At 42.3% G+C, this 21247-nt stretch overlaps 1 protein-coding gene across 4 annotated transcripts in view; it reads right to left on the bottom strand.

The window, feature by feature from the left end:
* slco4a1 (solute carrier organic anion transporter family, member 4A1) overlaps positions 1 to 21247 on the bottom strand; it is a 45014-nt gene that overhangs the window by 7782 nt on the left and 15985 nt on the right. For 3 of the 4 annotated variants that reach the window (XM_036534286.1, XM_036534289.1, XM_036534288.1), the window contains exons 1-7: positions 15901 to 16004; positions 9115 to 10153; positions 4682 to 4772; positions 3889 to 4010; positions 3572 to 3683; positions 1633 to 1787; positions 938 to 1175 (exon numbers count right to left, since the gene is read on the bottom strand). In XM_036534286.1, coding sequence (XP_036390179.1) covers positions 938 to 1175; positions 1633 to 1787; positions 3572 to 3683; positions 3889 to 4010; positions 4682 to 4772; positions 9115 to 9922 — 1526 coding nt within the window. In that variant the 5' untranslated portion in view covers positions 9923 to 10153; positions 15901 to 16004. Of the gene's footprint in view, positions 1 to 937; positions 1176 to 1632; positions 1788 to 3571; positions 3684 to 3888; positions 4011 to 4681; positions 4773 to 9114; positions 10154 to 15900; positions 16005 to 21247 lie in introns of those variants that run through there. The other variant, XM_036534287.1, reaches the window with a different exon arrangement.

The following is a 21247-nucleotide window of genomic DNA, read 5'->3' as shown; positions in this document are numbered from 1 at the left end:
TGACTGCAACACTGCAAATGCTTCAATACAACAATGCAAATTTCGGTTTCTCCTGGTGGATCCTCAACATAACACATTACAGATTTGTTATTATTTATGGCATTCTGGGGGAAAAGGAACATTCACAGTACACATGCTGCTAAATGTTAATTGTTCCCTGTAATGTTCTCCTTATTCAGCACAGCTAATCATTTACATCTTAGGCATTCAGTTTCATATTAAACAGATGGAGCTGTAACACTTTGCTCAAGGGTCAAATAGCTGTGTTCCACTAAGGATACGACCCCCTGGTCCTCGCCACTCCTCTGTATTTGTATCTGTGATAGCAGAACATCTCAGCCTCTGGCATCGATTTTATTTGGATCTCTGTGTCAGTGTCTCAAAACCTAAAAAATCTGGGAATCTTGACATGAGGCCAAATGACATCACGTGAATAGGGCCAAACGACATCACGTGTGTCTCTGCATTGTGCTTGGCTGGTTCTCCAACTCAAGATAAGAGACTCTTCTCGGCTGCATTCTTTCTTTGCTTTATCTGAGTTGTCCTTGGCATTGGGTTGGACCTGCAGCGTATTGCATTCCGGTGTCTCTCTGCTTTATTAAAATCAACAATTTATATAGTGTTCTAAAGATGAATATAACAAACGCATTGATCACTGACTGCTACTAACTGCTGTCTTCTTTCTGTGTTTCTTTATCACACTTCACCTTTGTCTAACTTCACCTTATCCAAACAGGATAGTTTCTTATTGAGTGTTGCTGTCAAAGCAGCAGATATGGGAGTAGTCATATAGTCTCACAGTCCTAAGATGTTTTTTTTTTTCCTGGGGAGATAATTTAGAGCTGCTAGAACTGCCTAACCCCCTTTTGCACTGTGTCTCTCGAGGAAGCTCTGCTGTTCTCCAGGATTCGCACTGCATAGGGTTTTGTTGTCTTACCCATTGTGGAGGTCTTGGTACTGGTGCTGGTACTGGAGGGGACTTTGGTGGTACGGCGCAGTCACCCCAGCCATAGGCACATTAGGGCAGTGGATGAGGAAGATGAAGATGGCGAACAGGCTGACCAGGGCGCACAGCATGCAGAACCGGATGATGCCACGGCAGCGCAGGTTGAGCTTCTTCACGATGTAGCCACCCAGGAACGTGCCCCCTCCGCCCGCGGGGACCACCATGTAGCCTGAGGGACAGAGGGCAGGAAGGTGTTTTAGTAAGGTCTTGTAATCTCCTTCTGCTACGCCCTTCTTATATTTCTATATGTTAATACTTGATGCACATGTACTGAACAGGATCAACATTAATGGAGTACTAAAGTAACAGTATCAAGGGGAATGGTGTATTACAGTAACGGCAGTAAAGGTAGTATGATATTACCGTAACATTAACAACAGTATTAAAATACTACTGTAACATGGCAAGGGTAAGTGTGTATGACAGTAATAATAGCAAGGATTGTTATGTATTACAGCAACATTAGCAAAACTAGTGGGGTGTTACAGTAACATCAACAAGGATAATGGTGTATCACAGTAACATTAGCAAGGCTAGTGGTGTACTGCAGTTCCAACGGGAAGGGTAATGGCATGCAACAGTAACATTCATAAGGATATCTAGACAGAAATCTAAATTCTCCTTACCAAACCACGTGGCAGCCTCGGAGGCACTGAGGCTGAACTGAGACTCTAGGAACTTTGGGCCGAAGGTGGACATTCCCGCTATGAGGGTGGCCTCTGTCGCGCCAGCAAAACAGAGGCAGATAAAGGTGGGATTCTTGAGGAGCAGCAGCACGGACCTAAAGAGATCAGAGAGAGACAGAGATAGAGGGAAGGAGAGAAAAGAATAAAGAGGTGGGAAAGCCAGAGGGTGGGAGAAAGGATGGCAGGAAGGGAGGGGAGGAGAGAATGAGTGAAGGAAAAGAGACAGAGAGAGATGACAGTGAGAAAGAGACATAGGAAGAGGGATAGAGGGTGAGGGTTGAGATAGACGGTGAAAGGGTGATTGAGAGGGTGATATCAAGTAGATCAATATTGAAGCAATGACAGAGAGAGGGATGTGATAAAGAGAGAAAGCAACAGAGGAAGAGAGAGAAAACAGGAAGAGACCAAGAGGGAGGAAGAAAGGAAGAGTGTTTCAGCCTTAAGTTAAATTTGCATATATTTTGTATGTCATTCTCTTGGTGACAGACAGGATCATTGTCTCTACAGCTTTGTGATTCTGATTAGAGAGGAATGGGGTGAGTTGGGACTGGACCTTAAAACTGAAGCATACAGTAGTTTTACCTTAGGTGCCTGACCTCAAATGCTCCAGTAAAAATAGATAAAAGTAATGGGTTACAGAATGGGTAAAATGTAGAAGTAGCCTAATTGTTGTTAGGTCAAATGCTAAGCATCTCAATAAGGTGATGTGATGTAATGGCTGAGTTTCTTCCTCTTAGTAATTTTTCTTTGGAGAATCTGCTTCCTGCCTAAGTTTCATTGTAATGGACCTCCCCCTTCCCCTCCACCACCCGCCTCCCAAGCCCCCACCCCCTAAGCAGCTGGAACATGCTGCCATGATAAACACAGGCAATATCCAGAAAAGAGAGAGTCCAGGGCACGGACAAAAGATGCCTTTGGCCAAAGAGACATCTGGCCTCCTGAGTTCAGGATGTTTTTGAGTGCTTCGGGTTTCTTTTTTCCAGTACAGGACATGTGTTTGAGCCACCTGTCTGTTTGTCCGTCTGTTTCTCTCTCAAATTCAAATTCAAATTGCATTTCAGATTTAACCGTCATTACCACAGTATGTACAGTACTGCCAAGCCAGTCTCTCTCCCTGTCTTTCTCTCTGTCTCACAGTGATGGTGGTAAGCTAAACCACAGAAAAATAATGTCAGAGTGGTTGATTTTAAGTCACAGAGACTGCACTGCTACCTTATATTCCTCTCAGTGTTGACCTGACATTACAGCAACGTGACAGTATTGCCACCAAGTATTTGGAAATGAGAATATTGGCCATGTAAACATCTTGTAATGAAGTCTGGCGATATCATTTGAAGTTCTGCATTTAGGACCACCTTTAATTTGGCACATGAGTAGAATTTAGTCATTACAGCAGGGCCAGCCAATCCTGCAGCCTTGGGGCCTTCAAAGCTCCGCGTGTGGCCCCTGACACGAGTGTGAAGGAAAGAAAATACATCCATTGTGATGTGTTAACTCTGTAAACACTAATGTTACTGTTAGGTCTTGTGAAATACTACACTGCTATTGCAAAACAGACAAACATGAAGGAACAAAGATCAGGTTAATGCACCCCTAACAAATAATGATGATGATGAAAATAACAACAAACATAATAATAAAAATAATAATAATAAAAATCACCATCATCATCATCATAAACATTTGACAGTTTTCAGTTAATTTAATAAAAAATAAAGTTTTTATAATGAGAAAACACTTTTACTGTGGTTCTTTGACAATGACACTTAGTAAATTCTGGTTCATGTTCGATCAATTTCCTGCACGACTCTAAAGAAATTAGTCATTTCTAGAATTACGTACAGCCCTGGAGACATTACTGATAAGAGGGCAGCAGCACCTGGGCATGTCTTTCACTGTCTTTCCAAACTGGGGGTCTGCTGCTCTCTCCTGGCTCCCGTCCTTCAGCTGATGGGCCTCCGACACCCGCATGGCCACGTAGCGCTGGGAGCCTAGCATTTCGGTGGGGTGTTGGAGAGAGGGAGAGCACAGAAGAGAATGAGGTTTGGTACAGCCAGTGCTGGTAAGCCGAAGCAAACTTTGATCTGAAGGTACACAGTGCTGCTGTTTTCCCACGAGACTTAATACAATACAGAAGGAAATACCAGTTCAAACCAAATAAACCCTCTCATTATGTGTGAGGGGGAGAGGCAGTACCTGGCAGCTGGCGTGGGTATCCCAGAATGGGGAGGGCAATGACCAGCGCAGCCGCTCCTCCTGCCAAAAAGCCGATCCACCAGGCCCCTACCCAGAGCGGATTCTCTGGGGTGAGTTCCGTCCTGAAGGATGCCATCAGAGACAGAGACAGAGAGCGGTTTACCGCCACACAACACCACACTGTACAGGGAATGTGAGCCATATACTGGGAAATACACAGTTAGGTGGATAGACCTAGAATGAGAGGAAATTTTCTGTCTTTCTGGCAATGGCCACAAGAGGATGCTATTTCCTTCGTGAATCTCTTGCAAGTATGTCCTGATATGAACCTCCCTCCCAATTCATAAACAATGGCATAAGGAAGGTGGGATAACCTGGAACCTAAATTAAAAATGCTACAAATGTAGTATCATTTTAAATGTTTATTTACAGTCATGCTGTAATGCAGTCCATTTATATTTGGTTACACATCATTCTTTTACAGTTTTTGTTGCCAGCCATACCAATATTTCCATTTCTTCTCTTACTGCACACTCTATATAGCCTGACAAACCACAGTGAATGAGTGTTTCTTTAGTGCATTACATGAAGGCATGTTAACAGTGTTATGTAGATACACATACATCTGTATGGAGCAGGTCATGTTAGACAGCCCTCCAGCCTGTGCTTCAGGGACAACCCTCACCTCCAGGGTAACAGAGGGCACCCCCCCCCCCAAAACAGCACCATAGCCCTCTTCCTGGCCCCCGCCGAGACCGGGCCGAGAGAAGGAAAGGCAGAGCGGAACACTCACGTCAGGTGGGTCTCTGTGTACATGTTGAGGAACAATCCGCCCAGCAGGTATCCAGCAGCCGGCCCCACGATGGCTGCGGTGTAGAAGATCCCTGGGAACAGAGGCGACAGTTGGTGTGCTGGCCGGGACCACCAATTCCCCTGGCACGGGGTCAGCTTTATGAACCATTGTTACGATTGTCCCGTGCGTGCATATTTATGTTATTTTAGTTTTTGATCGATAGCCCTCTGAGCCAGATCAAGTGTGTTCGCTCCGTTTCCTAGGGAAGGTCAGCGGGCTGTGATTGTTTTTGATTGCCTTTGATATCTGAGCAAGGAAAACACAATTCAAAGACATTTCACGGTTTATTGATGTCTGGGGTGGCCCTGGGGGCCCCGCTTGGCTGGATGCATTGCGGAAGTACCGGAGCTTGAGAGGAACAAAATTCAAAAGTGATACCTAGAAAACTAGACATAACATTTGTTTTAGACAGACTGCAGACACCATGCATCATCACATGAAGCAGGGTTGCTTTTAACCGGTCCAGAGCTATGAAGAGAAAGCCTTCGCAAAATTTGTGTCATCGCTTACGGCATGCAAGACGTTGCACAAAGGCAAAAGGGTGATGCTCTGACTTTCTTTGCTGTGACTAAAAAATTACTCTCTGATACAGTCAACACCCTTGACTGGACTGTGTCTTTGCATTTCACTGGCTTGAGCGTCTGAAAGAGCAGAAATCCAATTACAGTAGGTTTGGCCTCGCCTAAGGAATTTTCTCCAGTTTCCGATTCAGAGATCTTCTTGAGATCTCTAAAAGGCAATGGCCCGCTGGTGCTCTTGTCGACCTGACCTGTGAAATAGCATGCTCTCCAAGACACAAAGCAGGACAGAATGTCTGCCTGCAGAGAAATCATTACCCGTGTTATGGTAACAAGTTCCTTGTTTTGGTCTTTTCCGTGCTGGCTTTTGCTAGGACAAATACTAAAAGACATGAAATTGAATCATCCTGCAAGAAGCCAGCTGGTCTAGAGAGGCGGTCTAATTTTGAGACAGATTTGGGATTGATGATGCATCATTCATTTACAGGCAAGAACCGAAAGATGAAAAGCAGGCATCGCTGCAGCTGCGTCTAATCACTGACAGGAGTTGTTGGCAAAAGGGGTATCAGGAACAACAATTTTTGCCACACAGAGAACAGAGCAGCGTGAAAGTACAGGGCGGAGGGGAGGAATTCAATATTCGTGTTTTTTCTTTTGAGTCTGGGAAGGTACATCTCCAGTCAGCTCAGTCTGAACAACACCAGCTCTGCAAAGATTCTAATTTTACTCTGGGTTTCCATGGCAGCCAGCGTGAGATCAGTCCTTCACTTTGTTTCGCTGCGCTTGTGTTTCGCTCGGGCGGGTTTTTGCGGACCCCTGTCCACCTGCTGCTGGGCCGCGTGGTTTGAGCGGGAACCTCGGGACAAATCATGGGGGCTCATCACTGCACTCGGGTCAGGCTGCAGCACTGGCTATTTTCCTTCTTGCAGCAGTCTGAAACGGTGGACTGGAAAGCTGGGCGATGCCAGGCCCTCTGCCAGCCCACATCCCCCTGGCTCCCGGGCTGCATTAATTGTCAGGCGTCACACGTACGCTCTGTGTTTTGGTAACTGCCACTCTTCGCCCACTCTCTAGCCACGTCTTGAGACATTTGAATAACTCCAAAACACAAATTAGTTCTGCTAGGTGCCTTAGTATCTGCTTCCTGTACTGTCTGCGCCGAGGAGATTCTATTTCCGAAGCAGAGCGTTTGATCCTATTACATCAGTGCTAAATCTTAATCATCCATATAATCATGTTCTTTTAGTTCCCGCTAAGTTTCAGCAATCATCATATTTGGACTATCTTAAAATTTACACGCTGATCGCTCATCCGTGGGACCTTGCAGTAATTCAGCATAATTATAGTGTCTAACAGTTCAGACACAGTACAACACACTTTGAATGACACAGCTCTCAGAAACTCACTGCTCCCACACAGCTGGCATCCTTATTCATGAAATGAACTCTAAAGGCGTTTTACAGGCTCAGATTCATCACATGAAGCCCGAGATCCAATCAGAATCAAATACACTGAGTTTGAAAAAAAAAGTTATTTTCTCTTGTCCTACATATTGTCTTGACTTCAAGCTAAAATGTCAACATGGGCACTGAGGTGAAGGTAAGGTAACATTCTCAACATTCATGAGTCATTTTTTTCTGTGAATATGTAACCATTACGCCACGTGTGAGAGTGGTTGGGCCCTAGCCCTGTCAAAATGGGAAAACAACCAATGAAAAGTATAAAAGCTCAATGTAACACCTTAAGGCATGCTATCACAATTGTTAAAAATGAGAATAAACTGGCAACCTGGTTATGCTACCATATACTGTAAGATAAAATGAGATGACATGAAATGAGAGAAGGTTGAGCAGCAGAAATCAGATTGTCTGACTTCTCTCATGCCATGAGTGAGTCCTGTGTAGATTCCCACTCATGACACATTCTCTCAGTGCCTCAGCTAATCCATGTAATACAAAGTCTAATGGATCTTTGCAACACCTATTTTCAATTTACTTTTAATACCTTTGAACCAGCAATAAATCATGCAGCTTGTTAATGACCTATCCCAAATAAGCAAACAAACCTGGAAACATGTAAATGCGGAAAACAATAGTGATTTATCATTAACTAGAAAGTTAAGTTCAGTGACTTTGATAAGGTTTTATTAACACAAACAACTTATTATTTAGTCACAGAAATGGAATGTATGATTAAATTATTATTCACGACTATTGACTTTACAACATAGAAATGAAAAGTTTCAGTTAAATGGTGTGATTCTCGAAACTGTTCGTCAGCTCCACCTCTTTAGGTCTAGTCAACTTCCTGGTTGCTTTGTGGTCAGTGATCATTACTTGCTCAACTGCTCAACACAATGAGCATTGCATTGCTCACTGGGAGCTGTGCATTACTTTCACCCAGGTCCTAAGTACACTCCATCTATATGAGACTAAATATTCTAACTGGGGAGTAATTATGACATCAAACAATGATACATACATGTAACAAGAAACTCTGACTAATCTTCAAGTCTTAAGTACTGTCCTGTACTTTTATAGTTACGACTTTGGTTTGTTGTCCTATAAACTGAGAAAACTCTTTGGATATATGGAATTATTGTCATTTAAGTTACATTAACTTATGAAAATGGTAGCTACTTCGAGTGCCATCTTGTAAATTTAACACTTCAAATTTTGCTGTATCTGCAGATAGCTACATACTCCTAATAAATTAATCTTTTCCTATAGTTTTCCTTTTTTGAAAACTATAGAAACAGAAACCTGTGTTGGTAAAAAGCCATAACACCAAACATCTGTAGGGCATGAGCAAGCACAGGCAGGCTTTGAATGCTGTTCTTGCCCTACATTGTGACAAATACAGCAATTTGTTATACTGTAGTATGCTTTATAAGTCACATTGGACAAGACTGTTTTGAAATCACATCAAACATCATACTACTACTACTACTACTAATAATAATAATAATAATAATAACGATATGCATGTCTGGCTCCTTGGTTCAGTCTAACTCCTATGGCTCTAGCCTGTGTAAGTAGTTGTTTTAATGTGCTGTTGCAACCCAAAACTATTTTAACATATGCACTCTGAGTAAAGATATGTGGGAGAACAGGACTGTTGTTACAGTCTGAGCAAGTCACATGTGAGGTGATATACCTAAAATAATAGGTAATCAGTACTTACAGCAATCATACTCTAAATAATACCTTTCAAAGTTCTTGATGAAGGTCCTGCTAACCTGTGAAGTAGCATGTCTGTGGCCTAATGCATTCTTGATCCAAAAAACCCTGTAATTATAACACTTCTTCATTAGATGTTGCATAGATGTGGTAACCAATATACAAACAGGTGTTTGTAATCATGTGCAATTAATACAAAGGTGAACAAAACACCTCCTTGGTGCCAAGCTCCTTGGCAACAACCTGGTAAATCAAGTCACCCAGTAAAACGGAACTTTAAAAATGTGGGATGATTAGAATGGGCCTTAATGTGAAGCACTCCTTTGGAGAGCTCTGTTGGCTTTGTTCATCTAACAATGCTGCTGTAATTTAGGGCATAGTTTTTGGCAGAGAGAATGCATTTGTTTTTCAACCTCTGTACCTTCAAAAAAATGATATATTGACAAAATATGTTTGGCTTCATCAATATATTCAAAATAAAATATGTAGATTATTGTTGTTTTGGTATTTCTGCTTTGCATTAATATATTTTAAATGTATTAGCAATATATTCTTGGGTTAAAAAACATGTTTCACAGTGTATTACAATATGTCCTTTTTCATATGTTTGTATGCAGGACCCTTATTCTCTATGCCCTAGAGCCTCTGTCTCTCTAGGACTCTACACAGCACTCACCTATGTAGACAGGTGCGTAGCTGGACTTGACGTTCTCGTCCAGGAAGGTGACGCCCAGGGTGTAGAGGGGTGTGGCCCCCATGCCGTGCAGGAACTGGCCGAGCATGAAGACGAAGCGGTAGCTGGACAGGCTGCTGCTGCTGTCCTGGCAGGGGCTGGTGAGGTTCGCTGAGCACAGGCCCGTCTGCTCCGGCACACTCACCTGGTACGGCGGGGTGGTGAAGTGCGGCAGGGCGAACACCAACGAGCCCAGGGCCATGATCAGCACGCCCCAGCCCAGCCACCTGGGCTTGTGGCCCGTGCCCCCGAAGTAGCTCACAAAGGCCAGGCAGATGCAGGCGGCGATGTCGTACGAGCTGGCGATCAGGCCCGTCTGGTAGCTGCGCAGGTCGAAGCGCCGCTCGATGGACGTCACCACCGTGTTGATGAAGCCATTGACGATCATGCCCTGGAGGAAGGAGGCCACACAGAGGAAGAAGAGCACCCAGCGTGGCGTGTTGAAGGCCTGGATCACCCGCGGTGTCAGGGCGCCCCAGCCACACAGTTGGTCCGATTCCGTCGGGATGAACTTGATCCCGTACGGGGTATCGCTCACATCCCCGTAACCCTGTCCGGTTAGGGTGGCCCCGTTACCCCTGCCTTCTGGTCCATTCACTCCTGGACTCCCGGAGCTGGAGCCTGCTGGGGTGTCGTCCTGAGACTCCGCCGGGCTGGCCGTGTCCAGAGCAGCGACACTCGACCCATCCTGAAGGTCCAGGAGCTCCTGCTTGGAGCTGAAGGAGGCATCCGCATTGAGCAGATTGGGCATGGCCTGGAGACTTGCTCCAAGGGGGGGGAGTGGAGAGAGGGTAAGTGCTTTTTTATGGGGGATAGGGGACACAGTCACTTGTTCCTTGGCTGTTCACTGACCCTCTCTGCCCCTGTGCACCATGGGATAGCGAGGCCTGTGGAACAGTGGGCTGGGTCAGAATAAGGCAGTCTCGTCTACACTGGACATGTGTGAGGGAGCGACGCACCAAAGCACCTCCAAGAATTCATCCTGCAGAATAAGAGCAAATCAAAAACTACCACACTGTTCGGGTCACATTCCAAATGACACATCCAAAAAGACCACAAGATACACTTGCACTGTCCATGGCCGAGAGAGCAACAAAGAGGCTTAACAAAAGAAAGAAAAAAAAAACACAAAAATAAATGGCATACATATAAATGCAAGGCATACAAATGCCTTTTATTTCTCCTTAGCTCTATGCTGTATAGTCTGATATTGTAGTACTGATGCCCCACTATATATCTGGGCTACAGTGAACATAAGAACATATTATGTCGAGAACAGGCCATTTGGCCCAACTAAGCTTGCCATTTCAATTCAAGAGTATCCAAAACTGCATCAAGTCTTGAACACAGCAAGGGTCTCTGCCTCAACTAAATGACCTGGCAACCTATTCCATGTATTGATAACTCTTTGTGTAAAATAATACTTCCTTTTATCATTGAGGAACTTACTCTCAACTAGTTTCCATTTATGTACCCTTGTTCTACAGACTGAAATCACCCTAAAAATGTATTGTAGTTAACCTTATTGAGTCCTTTTATAAATTTAAAAACCTCTATTAAATCACCTTTATTTTTTATTAAGTCTCCTCTCGCTAAGTTTAAATAGGTTAAGTAACTTGAGTCTTTCCTCGTAGCTTTTACATTTCATGCCAGGAACTAATTTAGTTGCCCTTCTTTGAACTTTTTCAAGAACCTTAATATCTTTCTTATAGTGCGGTGCACAGAACTGCACACAATATTTCAAGTGAGGTCTGACTAAAGCATTGTATAATTTCAATATAACCTCCTTAGATTTATAATCAACAGTTTTGGCTATATATCCCAGCATCATGTTGGCCTTTTTTTTACTGCTACTGCACACTGCCTAGATCCTGTTAAGCTTGGGTTAACTATTAATCCCAAATCTTTTTCAAATTAAGCACATTCTAGTTTTTCCCCCCATGAAGCAGTCTTGTCTAAGGTTCTTATTTCCCACATGCAAGACTTTACATTTAGCTAAATTGAATGTCATCTGCCAGTTATCTGCCCACTTTTGGATGCTGTTTAGGTCTTCCTGTATAACCTTAGTTGGTTCTATACTGTTGGCTAGACCTCCTAGTTTTGTATCATCTGCAAATGAAAATTTACTATTTTACTACTAACCTCTGCATCAAGATCATTTATGTATATAAGGAATAGCAAAGGCCCCAACACCGATCCCTGCGGGTCTCCACTTCGTACAGGACCCTGCTCTGATACAATTCCTCCAACAGCTACAGTTTGCTTTCTACTAGACAACCAACTTCTAACCCACTCAGTGATAGCTCCTGTAATTCCTGCAGATTTCATTTTCACTATGAGCCTCTCATTTGGTACTTTGTCAAATGCCTTTTGAAAGTCCAAATAGATAATATCATAAGCTTGTACAGTGGTGCTGCTCACAGAATCACCACACAAAGCTCAGATGAGATTAGCTCCACATCACTGGGAAACTCTAGCAGACCGAATGAGCATGGCTGTGCAGTTCCACTCCAGCTGCACAGGCAGCATGATTATGCACTCATTCGGCTCACTACCTTCATTAGTGTGGAAGAACCATTTCAACACACTCTTTACACAGTTTTTCAACAAAAAAAAAAAGATCAGAACTTTCAGTTCTGGGCAAGTGACCTTTGGAGCTGTACTTTGAATAATAGCTCTTGTATAACAATAACTGGCAAGCTTGCGTTACTTGCAGGCAATGAAAACATAGGTGGGAATAGGTGGAAATAAAGGCACGTTAACACAAGTTGAACAAGGGTGCAAGCATGTTTTTCATAAGACCATCAGGAAGGGAGGAGCACATACGATTTTGCTGATGTTTAACCTAATCTTTGAAGTCACACCCTTGCTAAATTTAGAAGAGTATTTGCCTATCTCTTCTGCTTCAGCATCTTCATACTTTTACTGTCTTTGGAGTTCCTGAAGTATTCTGGAAGATGGAATGAAAAGCCTGCATTTGAGCCAGGCCATTGCCCAAGCGCAAACTGTTGGTCTCTATAACGGCTGAGTGGCTTAATTCTAAACGACTTTCTCTTACAGTTTAATTAAAACTGGTGCCCTGTCTGGTTCATTGTATTGACTAAAAGCAAAGGTACCTGGTCTCTCAGCCAGAATGCTTTGAGCTTTAAAAAAGTTTTAAGCAGGAAAAAAAATCTACCACATACATTTTTCAGGTTCTATATTTTTGTCCCTATTTAATAAACGAATGAAGATGAAACGCACAAATGAAAAATGGCTCACATTTACAGTACGTTTCCTTTCTTCTTTCATGAGATATAGATTAAAAATCAGATAAATTACAAGAAAAGTCTTTTATTATTGAGTTTGAATGCATAGACCTTGACTTATGAATGTGCAGTACATTTACAATATATTAAAATACAGAAATACACTACACTAGTATCAAAAAGAATTTACTGCTTAAATGTTTAAGCTCATATGTTTCCAGAATAATACAGTACACATATTTTTGAAATAGGTAAAATGTTTCTGTCATTTCGATTAACAGATCATTTATGACAGACATGGTCGAGTGACTGTTGCACTGCCAAAGCACTACATCACCGCAGTAGTCAGAGAGGTGATTGGGTACTGGTGATGAAGTAATCTGACCTGTTTACTCTGAAGAGTAACATCTTACGAAGAATAACATCTCTGTGCCAGTGGTATGCTGGAAGCTGGACTATGCCAGCAAACTGTCCCTGTCTCTCTGACATGGCCGCCAGTGATTGAACCTGGCTATGTCATAACAGCCAGTTAGAATACATCCATAACAAGCCACAGTCCGGAAGACCAACTGGATCACATTACATAAGATCTAGGCACCATCGGGCTCTACTGTCCCAATAATTTTCTCACTTCTTAATCTGCTGCAGGTGCAGCAACACTTGCAGCACCAGTCTGACTGCGAAAAGGTGGCTTCACGTTCACCCTTTGCAGGCCAAAATCAAAAGATTACACAGGAGGGCAGTGCTTACAAAGTGCTGTCAAAGTTCATTGAGATAGTGCCGGCATCAATACCAGTGGTATCACTGACAATGGAGGAAAGAATGGAGGTTTTGTTCTGACTATCCTGATGTATGTCAGGAAGTGCCAAGCAGACGTGCAGAACGACGCACCATTTGTTGTGCACAACGGGCCGATTGATGGGGACATTCGCGGGTGCTGCTCTGGGCAGGAGTATCTAGCCGCTGCAGAGCTGAACATGCTGTAGTAGTCCATGAAAGCCTGACTGCACAACATCACATTAATATCCTGGGAACTCACTTGCCGCTCTTTCTGCAGGCCTACTGTGACTTGCCAATTTTCCAGCAGAACTATGCACGCCATCATGCTGCGCATGTAACAACAGTTTCCCTGTGAGATGAAAATATGACAAGTCACACCTCCAGTACACCATTCGCCATGCCTTTCGCCATCTGTGGAATGAACCGGCGCTTGTTGCACCCAGGGCTCAGAGACAAAGCTGTGCGTGCATGAGTGTGTTCTTGTGTGTGCAAGAACAATGACCTGCAGCAGTAACCCCTGTCTGCCCGCAGCACAGCACAGCGGAGTAGTGGAGATACCACTGGACTCTGGATGTGGTGGACGTGGGACGGAATCCCAGTTTGCATGGTTACTTGTAGTACCCTTAAGCAAAGTGTACTCTCAATTTTATCTGTCAAACTTCATCTGTCAGAAAATAAGAAATGAAAAACCTTGAGTCACCTTGGATCAGGGTCTCAGCAGGGGATAAATTATCACTGGCTTTGTTTTAAATGCTGCTTTTTTTCTACCCTCCTGTCCCTTCCCAAATCCCCCCAATGACATAACACCTCAGTTACATAATGAGGAAGGTAAAGAGGAAAACAACAGTTCAAACATATTTATAAACCATTCGTGGTAATTATTATTGATCAGTTTTGACCCGCTATTATACAACATCGCCGAGCAACTGACCTGCTGTTGTAGAATTTATTTTTTGTTAAAATTAAATATATAAAAATATATATTTATATATAAAGAATCCTCTGCCGCTTACTTTATAGATGTTAATCTGGTACAAGCACCGGCACATGATTGACATGTTAAAGGAAGCAAAGCACTAAATCAAGCTTGCCATGAAATGGTTTTGTCCAAGCGAGGCACCAGACACATCAATCCTCTGGACCAGCTAGCGCTACCCAGCTGGCTCTGGAAGGCCAAGGCCAAATAATGATATATGTTAAACTGAAAATTCTACTGTGTGTTACACCATGCAAGGGCCAGCACAAATCAACAAGAATCACCTGCCTGACAAGTAACCTTTGAGGTTGGAAAAGGTCATTATGATACCATGCATGAAACCGCACTGTACATTCAGCAATTCATTAATGAATTTAATGTTCTGCACTTCTCCTTACCCATTCGTAATAGATTCACACCTCCTTCGCAGGCTGTCAGATTAGCTCTGGAAGCACTATTGTCGGGGCATGAACAGTTTCCAGCACAAGAGTTCTCACAGCTTCACAGGGATCTGCTCATGCTCCAGAGAGTCCCTAACCTCTCCAAAATACACCTTCATAACACTAACATGGTGACAGACAGAATTGGCCAGTTCCCTTCGGATCATCCACCTAACCATATCTCTAGGAAGGCCCCAAAATATAGTGCAGTTTTTGTCAGAAAGTAGAGGTATGCATTCTCAAAGAATAGGTCATTAGCATTGCACTGTTTTAAAATGCCATGGAAATATTAATAAGAAAGCACAGAAGAGTGTCTTAAAGTGCCCTGTGGGTCTCGACTGTGACCTCCCCGCTGTACTTCAGACTGGAACGCTAATGCTGTGACCCAGTGCTGTGCTGGGCTGTGTATCTGGTGCCCCTCTTCCCTGTTCAGGGAGTCAGTCTGTAGCCATTCCCTGAGAAACACAGTACCCACATCATACTGCAGAGCTGAATGTCTTTTTTCATTTTTAGAAGAACATTTGTCTAACAAAAAATAATATTAGATTTAATCAAAACATTTAATATCAGGGAAGAAACAACTTTCTTACTTGGATTCTATTTCTTTCCAACAGAGAGGAAAAATACATGTGATATGTCTGAATCTAAGTCTTCCTTATTTTTCTTTGGTGTGTGCTACAGTTTAATTAGCCTTGCCTTCAGTCTGTTTCTGTGCCTTCGCACATGAAACAACACCTAAGGTGGATACATTCAGATAAACTGCAACTGCAACAGTTAAGATTTCAGACACACCAGCTGTCAGAGTCTTTGCAGATGATCTCCTTGACAGTTTTCAGATAGCAATCTGCCAATACTGTTACCAAACAAGGAATATATACTTCAGTGTATTAGTAGTGATCCTCATGTATTAAAAGTGATGCTTTTCAAAGCTAGGTCCTTAAATGCTTGTGACGCTTGTCCTCTCCCCTATATTCTAAAATCAACCCACGGAAGGCTAGAAATGCAGCACCATAACCAGCTCCACTCTAACTCTGTCCAGTCAAGCTTCTTAAGGCTTGCGCTGAAGCAGCAAAATACCCTCTCAGCACCAATCCAGTTATCCTGTCTAAGAAATCCCACTGACGGAGAAGAATACAAAACACTTAACCCTCAGTCTAATCCAACCATCTGACTGCAGTTTACTCTCTCCTGAGGTTCACACATTCACACTAACAGCCAACCCAATGTTAAAAGCAGAGCTCCACCAACAGTTTTTTTTCTCTCCCAAAAGGACTATAAGACACACCTGTGTATTTGAGCCATGGTCCGGGACCAGGATGCAGAGTTTCAGTATACTGTAGGGCAGACGGGGAGCAGGCACACTTTTCTTCTCTCTCCCTCCCCTTGGCTCTATGGTAGTACTGCCCCACAGTTGAGGAGGGGCATGAAGCCTGAATGACATCAGTGGTGGACCCCCCCCCTCCACCACAGCACTACCAATCAAAAAAGCTGCAGGTGCCATGTGACTCCGCCTCCCCATCAGCAAGGATTCAATACAAACACAGGAAGAGCTGGTACCTCCCATTAAAACAAGCCACATGTTTCCCAGGACAACATCAGCAATGCCAAACAATAACACAAGTAGCTAAAGAAATCATGAGCCCTCATCAAGACAGAACTCACTGTGGGAAGGAGAAATACAGGTTTTATCTCTCATTCACAGCACTATGACTGGTATTCCAAAGAATTTCTCATATTGAATCTTAACAGTATCTGACCTTTTATAGTTTGTATAAAAGCTGTATATTTTTATTTGTTTGGTCCCATCCCCTAGTCAAGAGTCTCTAACTGGACCAGGGCAACCCAGGGAAAACTTCAAATATATGTCAGTCACATATAATAAGCCAAAAAGCCAGCATTTTCAGTATTACATATAGACAGGGTCAAAAGTAAACATATTTTAAGAATGCACACACCACTGAAATAATTTTGCTCAATTATTTAGCTCTGCTGCATATCAATTGAACAGTTGAGGCTGATTTAGATAATCAGAGTGTCCCGGTCTTTGTGTACCCAGAGAGCAGTCCTTGTTATAAAGATTTCAAATCATGTTTATGTTGTTGTTGTTGTTTTTTTTTTTGGTTTGTTTCAGCCTGAAAAACTGAGATGGAATATGTGCCATGACCAAGCCTTTGTTCCCATCCCCAAAAAACAGCCAGAGGACAGAATGGTTTAGGCTTAGAGAATAATACTATACTGGCAAAACCATGAATTTCCTGAACCACCTCTGTCCTATTATCTTTAGGACTGCAGATATCCATTAAAACACATTTCCAGAGACTTAAAGCACATGGAGGCCAAACCGTTCCTTGCTCTGCTCACATGAAAAAAGTCCACCTTGCCCTGAGGTAATACTGTATGTTTGACTGTTCAGATTCTTTTCAAGTTCAATTACCCAGCCTACAGCAACACCTGAGAAGTGGAATGAAATAGCCCATTGTAATGCATTCTCAGTTGACCTGAGCCGCTGCCAAAGGCCATCCATTTTCTAACTGGGGGAAAAGGTGCATTCCTTATCGGTGCTGCATCAGTAAGAATTTGCTCTGTACAAGCAAGGGTGGAGTGAGGGTCAATGATTTCATGAACAATTACTGTAAGATTGTGTTGTAACTGATCTGGAGAGATGACTGTCACACCAAGAAAGGAAGAATTTCAGAACCCATGCCAAATGCAAGTATAAGCAACAGCAACTGCAGCAACAATGGGACCAGCATTGATAGATACTTCAGTGTAAATGTGCTAAAATATCAGTTGTACTTGTTTGCAGGCCACCTGACTGCGAGAAATGATCATATAGTCATCTTCAAGTTGTTAACCAAAAACAAATTCTTCTTCATAATAATACTTTGTTAATGACATCCAAAAGCATGTATACCTGTGGCACCACTTGACTTTGCCATGTAAATTTTTAGCAGCGCGTAACAAAACCACTTCCCATGGCTGCCTTCAAAAACGATCATGGAGATACCAAATTCTTGGTAGGGAACTAAGTGAGAACTCAAATTTAGCTGACAGCCAATTCTTGGTATAACTTCCCCATTGGTCCTCTTTACTGATAAGAGGGTTAGGGAGGTACTGTGTCTGGATTGCAGGCTGGTTGGTGTTTTGGGTTGGGCTCTTTTTCTGATCACAGTTAAACACTAGCAAGGCACTAATTCTATGCCAGTGGCAATACCTCACTGTGTACACAAGCTTTTGTAGCAAGTTTCATTGGAGCCAGAGTAACATTTTGACATTGTGACATTTGACTCTGAATAAGAAAGGTTATGGTACAACATTTGGGATTGGGCCATGTGGATGAAGCACTGGACAGACAGAGACTTGGCTAGGAATGTTTGTTTGTACATCTTTACCCAGGATATTTTGTACAAACAGGTTTTTGGAGTGATCAAAAATAAGGAAACGCAAATCAATAAATGCACTGGAAATACACTGGAAAGCAAAGTTTATTTTGGAGGTCTGAGTCTTTCCTCCCCTTTAGCAAACAATTTCCTTTGATGTGCTCACTCTTACATGTCCACTGAGAGGGAGCTAGACACTTATAAATAGTCAAGTTTACTTTAAGTCTCCAAAAAATACTTTGAAAGTTTGAATTTAATTGCACTTTGTTTTATCAGCTGAGTTCATGTAAAGAATAACAAATGCACCACACCTTTGATTTTTTTTCCCTTTTAAATAAAGAAACCTCAGAAATTTCATGAGAGGCACTTACTGTAAGCTTACATGAGAACAGACTTTATATGGACATATAAAAAGCAAATTGGATGTCTATTGTCCACTTCCCCCATTAGGCTAAGTGAGCCAATGGGACCACAGGGAATTCTGGTAAAAACTAAACATGGATTTTACTGTGCTAACTTGACAAACCTTTGACATAAATGTATACAAGCAAGTGTAAACATGCACGATCAGATTCCAGTGGTAGATACAAAAACCAAGGAAAGCATGAAACATTTACATCACAAGTTACTCAACAGAGTGATAGAGACTCAACTACATCTGGGTTTCGAGGCCAGCTCAAGTTGTTGTCTGAAAGTGGGAGCATCTCACTGCACGCAAAACATAGCCTATATGCATCAAATGGTATCTAAAATATCATTTGATACATATTGAATATCTAAAATTAGCTATAAATGAAGTAACACTGAATCTAAAAAAACATATAACATGGAAATCTATCCAGCAATGGCATTGACATTAGCTGTACTGGAATAGTTTAGTTTATTATAATACTTGGTTGCCACCTCCCACAACCACTGTTCTTGTCCTTTAGATGCCTGTAAAAGCAGTTCTGTGAGACATCTGTAAGTAAACACTATGGTTGTTTCACAAAGCTTCATTGAAAGTGCCAACTCTAATATACTGTAGACAAGCCGGGGGATATGTGGGATTTTAGGAACTACCAATAGGTGCATAACCCTGTAGTTCCGCTTTCCGTTTATGGGTTATGTTTTTTCTCTATTGAGCTTTGAAAGGTGTATTCTACTATATATTGTTGACTATTAACCATGATTAAAATCTGAGGTATGGAGTAGTAGCATCTGTAATGCATATGTGGGAGTACAAGGAACAGTTCAATCAGACCAGATTGTACACATTGCCCAAGCCATAAGAGTTGAATAAGTGTGCTCCTTTAACACTGGTGTGAACTACACAATGCAGGAGGATTACTGGATGTAATGGACCACACATTAATGTATGCTGGAACACAGTAACACCTCTGCACTTCTACAATCCCTTTGACTTTCCCCTTGAACCCTGTTTGTGATGAAACATAGATAACTAATGGCACAATATTTGATAACATTTCTGTCCATGTTCATGTACGTGTGTGTAGGAGTGTTATTAGGAAATTCTGGACAGGTCATGTGGATGCCTAAAATGAATCTTGTTCCTGGAATATGCACATGGTCCTTCTGAGTCACTCACTGAGTAAAAACAAAACTTAGAATGAGTGGATGGTAACCAGACTTGAGAATGTGCTACTTGTTGTTGTAATTACTGCAGTAACAACTCATTCTTTCCATTATAACAGGAATGGTATGATGTAACACCACCATCATCACCATCACCAAATCACCAAGAACACAAAGATTCACACTCTTAATGGTTTCTTTCCTTGTTGAGATGGAATAAAAGATTTTTGGAAGTTTTTCATAATTTTTCATGAACAGCCAAGCTCTTTTGTGGGATATGAATAATACGTTGGGCCATTTAGCATCGTTCATGTCCGAGCTGGCTTTATTGACAAATTGCAGCAGATCCATGTGACCATCATAACTGTCATTTATGACAGGTTTCGGATAGCCCTTTCTATCCATATGCAAATGATAGATGTTAAAGGCATGCAATTATTTTTTAGTTTAGCATCTGATCTCTTTGGCACCTACACAGTAGTAGATGACTTCCCTGGAAAAATAAAATTTGTTTCAGCTCAAACAGTTGGCAGGAGCACATTCCTTATCTGTGCTGTACATTCTTTGAGGACTCTTTTGAGCCATCTGGGCCAGGGACCTAGTGGGGACTGACCTCGGAGAGAGTGGGCAAAACAATCCTTATTGGTCTGTTATTGAAAATGGAATTAAATTACAACAGATACCATTACACATGGGCAGAGCTGGCCCGTGGCATAGGCAGTATATGCAAATGCTAGGGGCGCCGTCCATTCATAGGAGCGCCCCAAATGAGGGAACTTTTACTATTTTTTACTAATACTATTTTAATACTATTATTTTCAAATATTACAAAAAGTCCACAACAACATAACTACATAGCCTATTTTCTGGGTTGCCCGCAGCATGGTTAGCCCTGCTTGTAATAGTCAATTAAAATTTTTAAAATGCTTTTCCTTTTCCATCCCCTTTTGCAATTAATAGTTGTAATGTAGGGCTGGGCGATAACACGATAACAATAATTATCACGCTATAATTTTCCTCGATAGAAATATAACAAATGTTCGATATAATTAATTTCCATGCTTAGATAGCTTGCACAGAAATTAATCACAAAGTGCCAATCATGTTACAGGAATAGAGGTATGCATTTGGCGAGTTAGGTTGCACGGTGAGAGGTATAAATTCAGGCCAGTGAGAAACAGACAACACCTTCTCAACGGGAAGGTACAACATTTGATGCAGCCTATCACACAGACACACAAACACACATACACACACACATTCTACTAGTTTCAGTCTCTGGCTCTGACATACCCACATATCGACAAACACATGCCCACCTACATAAAATGTAATAATATTATTCTCGACCAGTCCTTGTATAGACAAGTGGAAATCCACAGTGGCAAGGCTGTGATGGGCCAGTGACCAATGATCAGCTGAGTGGTCTGTGTATGGTGTGCAGTGTCAGAACAAAACTGAAAGTGTGCCTCCTACAAGAGGAGGATCACAGCCAAAACAGAGGTTAGACCTTGGCTGAACATAATGTTTTCCACCCCTTGGGAATGACTGCATCTGCTTAACAAGTCACTTGTGTGGCATGTCTGTGTAACAGTTTTTTGCCATTGCTTACACACTTGCTGCGGAATTTGGCTCATTGTGTCAAAACTCTACACACAAGCTAAATAAGACACAACA

Source organism: Megalops cyprinoides, chromosome 7 (genome assembly GCF_013368585.1).
Source record: "Megalops cyprinoides isolate fMegCyp1 chromosome 7, fMegCyp1.pri, whole genome shotgun sequence".
Lineage (NCBI taxonomy): Eukaryota > Metazoa > Chordata > Actinopteri > Elopiformes > Megalopidae > Megalops > Megalops cyprinoides.
This window is presented reverse-complemented; position numbering and strand designations above follow the sequence as displayed.